This window comes from Haematobia irritans, chromosome 4, assembly GCF_050003625.1.
Source record: "Haematobia irritans isolate KBUSLIRL chromosome 4, ASM5000362v1, whole genome shotgun sequence".
NCBI classification, from domain to species: domain Eukaryota; kingdom Metazoa; phylum Arthropoda; class Insecta; order Diptera; family Muscidae; genus Haematobia; species Haematobia irritans.
Window position 1 is genome coordinate 176,555,173 of NC_134400.1, and position 11,004 is coordinate 176,566,176.

Consider the following 11,004-nt stretch of genomic DNA (forward strand, 5'->3'; position numbering starts at 1 on the left):
GTATTTTCGGGTCATAAAGAGGTGTGCCGAAAACGGTGAGTATCGGTCCATATTTTAGTATAGCCCCCATAAGAACGATCTCCCGATTTAACTCCTTGGGTTTCTAGAAACCGTAGTTTTTATCTGATTTGCCTGAAATTGTAAATATTCTGGTATTTTAGGCTCACAAAAACGTGTATCGGATTAAGTTTTTATCGGTCCATTTGGTAAGGCCTCCATATAGACCGATTTCACTTATTGAGGGTATAGAAGGAGAACTGATCAATAAAATAGCTTGAAATTGAATGCAAAATTTCCAGATTTTACTTCTCGTAGTCATTTTAATAATTGGGATGAAAATCCACAGATTATAGATTTCAAATCAAGGCGTTATTTCATCATTATCTTGCACACTTACAAGAGATGTTTATGATTCCTCTAAAACACAAACAAAAAATTGTTCTTATAAATTCAGAATCTGATCTAGTCTTCATAGGTAAAATCTTTACATTTATCTGTGGAAAGCGTACTGGTTGAACCGATCTGTCATCAAACCCCCCTGAAATTTTCAAACGAAACTATTATATTTGATTCATGGTGGTGGATATTTAAGATTCGGCCCGACCGAACTTACTACTGTATATACTTGTTTTAATGAAAATTCTATTGCTTTAAAGAAATTTGTGTTGAATTTAGGCTGCATAATCTTTCATATTAGGTCAATATTTTTTTTATCATACTTATATTTTCAACAATGGAATTAGACCTAAAATGAAAAAATATACCAAATTGGCTATGATTGTTTACTTTAGCAGCCACAATCTTTTTTGCTGTTTTTGAAAATATTTTCTAATTTTTTTAGCAGCCATAATCTTTTTTGCTGTTTTTGAAAATATTTTCTAATTTTTAAAATTAAAATAATTATTTGCAGACAAAAGAACCTGAGTACACCAAAGTACGGCGAAAGGTTGGTCGACTTAGAGATCCACATTCGGAGAGTCAAGGTAAGTTTATGAATTCCTATCCTAGGGTTGACCCAACAATATGATCAGAATCAATATGCATTTATATTTGAAATCCCCGAAGTCTTATTGCATGCCAAGTACCCTTCATCCCCTTTTATTTGTGTATATCAGCAAAGAAAACCAATTGGCTAAACCATTGCAGCTCATGAGATCGATCATTTCTATGGTGTTTTTGTGTTTTTTTTTTCTTTATGAAAATGTTTTGTCTTAACCTATTGTCGTTATTCCACCTTATAAATGTTAAATGAAATCGTAATAGTTTCTTTCGGTTTCCTATTCACTTCAAGTTATTGTTACTTTCTTCATATATCCATTTAATTTTTTTCTTCATTCACTCATTCATGTGATTCATTGCCATGGTTATCCACTGCAATCTCAACCATAACCTCAAACTCAAAATCAATCGATTCAAAATCCATCATCAAATCGTACTATAAACTGTTCTAGAATCGGATAATCCAGGCTCGACAGATTCCGAAGTTAGGAAAATCCTAACGCTTCACATACCAATTACAGAATATGACACACTCGGCTCTGAATCGGACAACGATGTATCAGCGAGAGCTATGAACTCAGCCAAATATCGACCGCCCCGAGGTAAGTTCATACTTTTATTATTTAGACGATCATTCAAATACAAGTATATATATCTCGTCATTCTCCCCATAGAAACTCAAGATGAATCATCTTCATCATCCGATGCCACACCAACCAGTCTAAGCCGAAAATTGAAACCACCCTATACAAATCGCAAAGCAGCCAAAACTGGAACTACGGGTAAAAGGCATATCCGTTCATCGAGTGGATACTCAAGTAATCATGATGAGACTACATTTAGGTAAGAATGATAGAACATTACATTCACACACACTCAGACACAAGCACACACACAATTTAATTCACAATAGCTAAATTTGGTGGGGTGTTTATTGAAACGCCCGAACATTCAATAGACCCAGATCAATTAATAAATTTTCTGACTTTTCAAATTTTCTCTGAGTACATTAAAAAAATTTTACTTGGTTCCATAGACCTTCCTCTGGGGTTTTGTTTTATGTTGACATCTACAAATCCAAATATGCGACTTCTATATTTCATTTTTTTCCATTACTTTAAGGAATATTGCCTTACTTCAAAGACATTCAACAACTGAGGGATGTAAATGTCTTAAAATATAGGTTGCATATTCCGTCATTTTAGATAAATATTGTTTTGAGTGTAGACCGTATAAAATTGAAATCAAGACACAAAAGCCAATGAAAAACAAGTATATGCGGCCGTAAGTTCGGTCAGGCCGAATCTTATGTACCCTCCACCATGAATTGCGTAGAAACTTCTATGAAAGACTGTCATCCACAATCGAATTACTTGGGTTGTGGTATCTTAAAACTTCTTAACATCGTTTTCTAAATTGTGAGTTAGTCCATACGTGGTATATATTAGACAAAAAAGTTATGTATAGGTAAGTCTACAAATAATTATGAATCGATATGGACCTTTTGCACGGTACGTAGAGAGCCATAATTGAAATATGGGGTCGCTTATATGGGGGCTATATACACTGAAAAAAATATTGTCGTGAGTTCAAAGATTTAATGTCTTTAAAATAGGAATGCAAATTTTGCTTAGCACGGAAGACGCAATTCTCTACTATAAAGTTTTTTCCTTGTCCAAAAGTCGATAAACTTTTCAATGAAGTCGTATTGTCCTTATAATTAAGTGATTTGACTTAAAAATGGGTATCCTAACATGAAAGAAAAAATTTATAGGCTAAGGTCAACTTGACTTTAATAATTCAGAAAAATTCTTTAAATTTAATGAAATTGTCTTTAAATTTGTTGCCTTTTTGCATCTTGACTACAAAGCAAAAAATCGTTCAAATATAGGACATTTTTTTCAAAACTTTATTTTAAAGAAGTTTTTTACTTCAAACATAGCATAATTTCTACTGGAAATCGAGTCTTAATTTGGAAAATAAAGTTGTCGTTAACTCGTTTTTAAAGGACTTTGATAGCATATAAAAAAAAGCTGAAAAAGCGAAAAATTAAAATTTGCTTCCTAGAAGCAAGTACACAAAACCCAAATTTAAAAGAGAATTGTGTCTTAAAAGTATCCTTACTTGTATTCTCCGCTTCTTTGGCTCGGAATCAATACAAAAATTTTTAAAGTAAAGACAAAATCTTTGGAACCGGGATTGCTTTTTTTCATTGTACAATTATGAACTTGCTATGGACCAATTTTTGTGTGATTGGGGATCGATTTATCTGAGGCCTATATATAACGATATGGACCTAGTTAGGCATGGTTGTTAACGGCCATATACTAGCACAATGTACCAAATTTCAACTCGGATGAAATTTGATCCTCCAAGAGGCTCCAAAACCAAATCTAGGGATCGGTTTATATGGGGGCTATATATGATTATGGACTGATATGGACCACTTTTGGCATTGTTGTTACATATCATATACTACCACCACGTACCAAATTTCAACCAGATCGGATGAATTTTGCTTCTCCAAAAGGCACCGGAGGTCAAATCTGGGGATCGGTTTATATGGGAGCTATATATAATTATGAACTGATAGGAACCAATTCCTGCATGGTTGTTGGATAACATATACTAACATCGCGAACCAAATTTCAACCGAATGGAAGAATTTTGCAAGGGGCTGCGGAGGTCAAATCTGGGGATCGGTTTATATGGGGCCTATATATAATTATGGACCAATATCGACCAATTTTTGCATGGGTGTTGGAGGCCATATATTAATACCACGTACCAAATTTAAACTGAATCAGATTAATTTTAGTCTTCCAAGGGGCTCCGGAGGTCAAATCTGGTGATCGGTTTATATGGGGCTATATATAATTATGGACCGATGTGGACCAATTTTTGCATGGTCATTAGAGACCATATACTAACATCATGAACCAAGTTTCAACTGGATCGGATGAAATTTGCTTCTCTTAGAGGCTCTGAAAGCCAAATCGGGGGATCTGTTTATATGGGGGCTATATATAATTATACACCGATGTGGACTAATTTTTGCATGGTTGTTAAAGACCATATACTAACACCATGTACCAAATTTCAGCTGGATCAGATGAAATTTGCTTCTCTTAGAGGCTCCGCAAGCCAAATTTGGGGGTCCGTTTATATGAGGGCTATACGTAAAAGTGAACCGATATGGCCCATTTGCAATACCATCTGACCTACATCAATAACAACTACTTGTTTCAAGTCGATAGCTTGTTTCGTTCGGAAGTTAGCGTGATTTCAACAGACGGATGGACCGACGGACAGGCTCAGATCGACTCAGAATTTCACCACGACCCAGAATATATATACTTTATGGGGTCTTAGAGCAATATTTCTATGTGTTACAAAAGGAATGACAAAGTTAATATACCCCCCATCCTATGGTGGAGGGTATAAAAAAAAAACTTTAAACCAAAGACGCTAAATCCTCCAAATAAGTCTTAGCCCATATTTGAAGCGTTTTTATATAAACCGATCCCGAGATTTGGTTTTGGAGCCTCTTGGAGGAGCAAATTTCATCCGAGTGACTTGAAATTTGGTACATTGTGCTAGTATATGGTCGTTAACAACCATACCTAACGAGATCCATATCGGTCTATAGTTATTTATATCCCTCAGATAAATCGATTTCCAATCACACAAAAATTGGTCCATATCAAGAATATAGCCCCCATATAAGTGACCCCCATATTTCAATTCTGGCTCTCTACGTACCAAAAAGTCCATATCGATTCGTAACTATTTGTAGACTTAACTACACATAACTTTTTTGTCTAATATATACCACCTATGGACTAACTCACAATTTAGAAAACGATGTTAAGAAGTTTTAAGATACCACAACCCAAGTATTTCGATTGTGGATGACAGTCTTTCGTAGAAGTTTCTACGCAATCAATGGTGGAGGGTACATAAGATTCGGCCTGGCCGAACTTACGGCCGTATATACTTGTTTTTCTTTTTTTGTTTTTTGGTATTAAGAAAACATTTTTTACTTTGAAGTATCCGTTATAATTTGGATTTTTAAACTGGTATTTGTTTGTACGTGAGTAATTTTATTTATAAACCGCGAAAAGATAATGAAAATTTGATAAATGAGATCTGTATCCTAATGTTAATTTGTCTGTATCCTAATTTTATCCTAATTTTAATTATTGGTCCTAGATTTAAAGCCAGATAGGTGGCTAAAATTTTTCTTTATTTTAAACAAACCGCATCTTTGATTCGGAATCAATACCAAAATCCTTAAGGGAAGGTCAAAATCTTTGGATCCAAGTAAACTTTTTTTTAGTGGACATTTATCAGGATGCATTTGTTATACTTGAACGGCGTGTGGATTATCTTTGCTCCAAATACGGCAATTTTGCTTATGGTGGTCTCAGACGGACGATAATGTGCACCATAAAATTCACGATGTGCTGTACAAGCATTTTTAGTTGAGTCCATTTCAGTCCATTATGATACCACAAGCCGTAAGCTTCTCAATGAGTTTTGCTACATTTTATGTTTAGCAAAAGGTGGCAGGGGACCTCTTTTTTATGACCGATTCCGAACGACATCTCACATTACGGTGAAATCACTTAGACAAGCTTTCAAACACTGCAAACTTTCACCAGCATTACTGAGAAGGGAAAATCCATCGTTCCAAAACTTTTGGTCAAAACTGGGATTAAACTCGTAACCCTTTGTATGCAAGGCGGACATGCTAACCATTGTGCCACTGAAATTGTTCGATCAATCGCGTTCTCAATTTCACCAATTTCAGTATTCGTTCTGAAACCATACCGTCCGTTCTTCTCCCTTGTCAGTTTGCTTGTCCCTAAATTTAGGTTGCATAGTTTTCCATACTAGCTCAATAGAAAACATTTCGGAGTCCTTTACCGCTCTTTCGTTGTCACCTCTTTCTCCTTAATGAATCCCTAAATGCCTAAAGTTACGCTGCGAGAAAAAAGTTATGATTTAAAAATTTCGTCATTAAAGGCTGCTGCTATATTCTCTATATAGGTTCCATAAAATTATAATAAACTAAAACTGTCTCTTTTTTTTTTGCTCCACACTTACAGTTTCAGAAGGGTTTTGAATCAAGAACAACATCCAAGTACAGTAGATTCTCGAACATCGAGGGTATTACGTTCGGCCTTAGAAGAAATTGCTTTTTAATGGAAATCATTTGCCGTTGTTTTTTCAAGAAGTGAGTCCCCCCATTTTTGTGTTCGTTATACATAAGTCTTCATTGCTGATTACTTCAATTAATTAAAATTTTCATAAATGCCAGTTTGAAAAATTTCCATACACTAAAAGAAGAAATATTCTTTCTTGGGAACGAGAATTTTGGATAAAGTTTTTAAAATGTTCTATAAAAGCAAATATAGCAACTGTTTGCTTTTAAAAAAATGAAAATTTCATTTTTCTGGAATTTCGTTCTGGAGGAAAGTAGTTTTTCTTGGTGTATACCCTAGAATTAGATTACGATAAAAATTATATTCCAAAATATTCCCATATTGGATAAGAAAATATTTCTAGCGGATGGCTACACTTGTATAATTTTTGTTTTCTTTTCTATGTAGAGTCAGATCAGGAGAAGATATATCGAATCTTTATAAAGGGTGATACGGTAAAAATTTGGTCAATCTAAACTTGACGTATTTCTTTCAATTTTGCATTTAAAAAACCTGAACACCCCTCATTTTGAAGGTGTGTGTGTGTAGAATGTTGCTCCTATTTTGATTTTGGAATTCACTTTTCAGTTGTCAAAATGCCGTCCAAGCAAGAAGATCAAAATTTTGCTCTCGCATCGCGAAAATCCGAGCTACTCGCACGCAAAGCTGGCAAAATCGCTAAAAGTTGCCAAATCAACCGTTACAAATGTAATTAAAGTGTTTGTCGACAGCCAGGAAGTCTGGATCGGGGGGAAATCGAAAACCGGAAGCCGCTGAGACGTCAAAGAGAGTTGCCGGTAGTTTCAAGCGAAACCCTAACCTCTCTCTCCGAGATGCCGCAAATAAGCTGGGTGTATCGTCTACAACCGTGCATCGAGCCAAAAAACGACTTACAAGAAGGTAGTGACTCCAAATCGCGATGATAAACAAAATACGACGGCCAAAGCGCGATCCCGGAGGCTGTACACGACGATGCTGACGAAGTTTGACTGCGTGGTAATGGACGACGAAACCTACGTCAAAGCCGACTACAAGCAGCTTCCGGGACAGGAGTTTTATACGGCAAAAGGAAGGGGAAAGGTAGCAGATATTTTCAAGCACATAAAACTGTCAAAGTTCGCAAAGAAATATCTGGTATGGCAAGCCATCTGTACCTGTGGCTTGAAAAGCAGCATTTTCATAGCTTCCGGGACTGTCAACCAAGAAATTTACGTGAAAGAGTGTTTGAATAAACGTCTGCTGCCTTTCCGTACTGTTTTGGCCGGATTTGGCATCTTGCCATTACGGTAAAAAAGGCCATGGAGTGGTACGCCGCCAACAACGTGCAGGTGGTTCCCAAGGACAAGAACCCTCCCAACACGCCAGAGCTCCGTCCAATTGAGAAATACTGGGCTATTGTCAAGCGGAACCTAAAGAAGACCAAAAAACTGCTAAGGACGAGCAGCAGTTCAAGGCAAACTGGCTTTCTGCGGCGAAGAAGGTGGACAAGGTGGCTGTACAAAATCTGATGGAAGGTGTCAAGCGTGAGGCCCGGCAATTCGGAATTGGAAAAGCGAAAGCCTAACTGAATATTTTTCCTGAATTTTATACTAATTGAACTTGAAAAAGAAATTTAATTTGACTTTTTAAATAACCGATTTCACCGATTTACACGCGTTTTCCCTTGACCAAATTTTGACCGTATCACCGCTTTATATACACTGAAAGAAGAGTTTTCTTTTATTAATTTAATTTTAATTTAATTTGGTTCTGGTGAAAATTGTGCTAAAAATGAAACTAAAATTCCCAAAATTGAATATTTGACATTTCTTTTAAATTTATTAAAGCTGTATATCTCAAAATCGGTTGAATATATTTTCCAAAAATTGCCTTGAGTTTTTATAATAAAATCGGGAAAATATGAATAATTGGCAAATGGCCAAATTAAAATAGATGTATCCCAGAAATCATAATTTAGAATTCTACTTTATCTCTTCTATCCCCGAAAGATAACCAAATGCTTGTACATTATGATGTATGCCTGATTATTTATCTTGCTGGTGTTCTACACTCAGAGAAGGAATGTGATCACCCCAAACCTGTTTCCACAGCAAAATGTTATTTTTGAACGGTTTTTGTCGCAAAAATGTTGTTTTCTTGGCAAACATGTACGTGGTTGCCGAAATCACAATTTTCAAGAAAATAACATGGCTGCGACAAACATATTACGTGTTCGCCGTCCAAAAACAACATTTTGAGGTGATCATATTCTTTATCTGAGTGTATAATTAAAACAAGTATATACGGCCGTAAGTTCGGCCACGCCGAATCTTATGTACCCTCCACCATGGATTGCGTAGAAACTTCTATTAAAGACTGTCATCCACAAATTTCAACTCACATGGTTTTAAATATCATATACTACCACCACGTACCAAATTTCAACCAGATCGGATGAATTTTGCTTCTCCAAAAGGCACTGGAGGTCAAATCTGGGGATCGGTTTATATGGGAGCTATATATTAATATGGACTGATAGGAATCAATTCCTACATGGTTGTTGGATACCCTATACTAACATCACGTACAAAATTTCAAATGAATCAGATGAATTTTGGTGTTCCAAGAGGCTCCGGAGGTCAAATCTGGTGATCGGTTTATATGGGGGCTATATATAATTATGGACCGATATGGACCAATTTTGACATGGTTGTTAGAGACCATATACTAACACCATGTACAAAATTTCAGCCGGATCGGAAGAAATTTGCTTCTCTTAGAGACTCCGCAAGCCAAATCGGGGGATCGGTTTATATGGGGGCTATATATAATTATGGACCGATATGGACCGATTTTTGCATGGTTGTTAGAGACCATATACTAACACCATGTACCAAATTTCAGCCGGATCGGATGAAATTTGCTTCTCTTAGAGGCTCCGCAAGCCAAATCGGGGGATCGGTTTATATGGGGGCTATATGTAATTATGGACCGATATGGACCAATTTTCGCATGGTTGTTAGAGACCATATACTAACACCATGTACCAAATTTCTGCCGGATCGGATGAAATTTGCTTCTCTTAGAGCAATCGCAAGCCAAATTTGGTGGTCCGTTTATATGGGGGCTATACGTAAAAGTGGACCGATATGGACAAATTTTTGCATGGTTGTTAGAGACCATATACTAACACCATGTACCAAATTTCAGTCGGATCGGATGAAATTTGCTTCTCTCAGATGCCTCGCAAGCCAAATTTGGGGGTCCGTTTATATGGGGGCTATACGTAAAAGTGGACCGATATGGCCCATTTGCAATACCGTCCGACCTACATCAATAACAACTACTTGTGCCAAGTTTCAAGTCGATAGCTTGTTTCGTTCGGAAGTTAGCGTGATTTCAACAGACGGACGGACGGACGAACGGACGGACATGCTCAGATCGACTCAGAATTTCACCACGACCCAGAATATATATACTTTATGGGGTCTTAGAGCAATATTTCGATGTGTTACAAACGGAATGACAAAGTTAATATACCCCCCATCCTATGGTGGAGGGTATAAAAATATATATTTTTTTCTCATAAAATTTCTGATTTTTTTTTTCTCACTGAAGGTCATTTTCCAATTCCTGATTTACCCCACTTTATTCTTAAAAAGTTTAAAAAAATAGAACACAAAAAAAATTCAGGAATTTAGTTTTAATTTTTGGCACAATTTATAACCAAAAATTCCCTAACCCACTGTTTCACACTTCTCCTGGCCTGAGCCTGTAATTGAAATTTTTTCTAAACGAATATTATTTTTGCCTTTTAAGTATTGTCAGGACAGATAAAATTAATTGGAGACAATCATGGTTATAATTCCCATAAATATTTGATCAAAAACAACAAGGTTTTATTTTTGCCTTACATTTACATTACGAGATAAAGAAAACCCAATTTCTGCGTATGTATAAATCACACATGTCCCTATTGAAAATTTGAATCTAGTTTTTATGCATTTCTTTAAGAGAATAAATATACTGGATTTCTTCTTTACAGTATTGCCAATTTTCCCAGCAACTATCAGGATCACATTAATCCACCAGCTCGATTTTCCGATGATAAAGCCTCTACAAAATCTCAAACATCACCCCGTGTACGTTCGAATAATAAACTTCAACGTGAGACATTTCAAATAAATGTTTAAATGTGAACACACAGAGAGAAAGAGAGAGAGAGAGACATTCGTCCCAAGAACTAAATACCAACGCTCTATCCCCATCAATCAGCAGTATCATCAGCATGAATATATCAAAGGATAGCAACGAATGTCGATTTGAAAAAAAAAAATTTTGCGACGAGAAACTTTGTCCGTCGATATAAACAAAAACAATTAACAAAACAACACACAAACAAACAAAAGAAGAAAATATTTATTTAAATGTTGACTTATTAAATATATATGTAAATTTTTAATGTATTCATAATGAAATTTGTAAAATGTTATCACAATGATATTGACTAAATATTAACAACAACAAAAAACCACAGCAACAACATTTGATGTAATTGAATTTGTATATAAAATATAATTAAACAAAAACAAAATAATATATACACCTTCTATATATTTACTTATTAATTAATTATTTAACTAAACTACTATTGAATATTGATATATACATATTTTAAAGTACATATTGATAAAGATTTTTTAGTCAAATTATTTATTAAAATATGCATGAATCCAATGGTTCTATATGTATTCACAATATCTACCATTATCATCCATATGTTTTTCAAGTTCTTTTTTTTTCTTTTATGGAATTTAGA

General features: G+C 35.4%; 1 protein-coding gene across 1 annotated transcript in view; it reads left to right on the top strand.

Moving 5' to 3' along the window:
• The window catches only part of Dscam4 (Down syndrome cell adhesion molecule 4), a 552,772-nt gene extending 542,073 nt beyond the window's left edge, over positions 1–10,699 (top strand). The window contains exons 30-33 of the mRNA XM_075303780.1: positions 911–983; positions 1,452–1,601; positions 1,674–1,842; positions 10,231–10,699. Coding sequence (XP_075159895.1) covers positions 911–983; positions 1,452–1,601; positions 1,674–1,842; positions 10,231–10,378 — 540 coding nt within the window. The 3' untranslated portion in view covers positions 10,379–10,699. The remainder of the gene's footprint in view (positions 1–910; positions 984–1,451; positions 1,602–1,673; positions 1,843–10,230) is intronic.
• Positions 10,700–11,004: the final 305 nt, after the last annotated feature.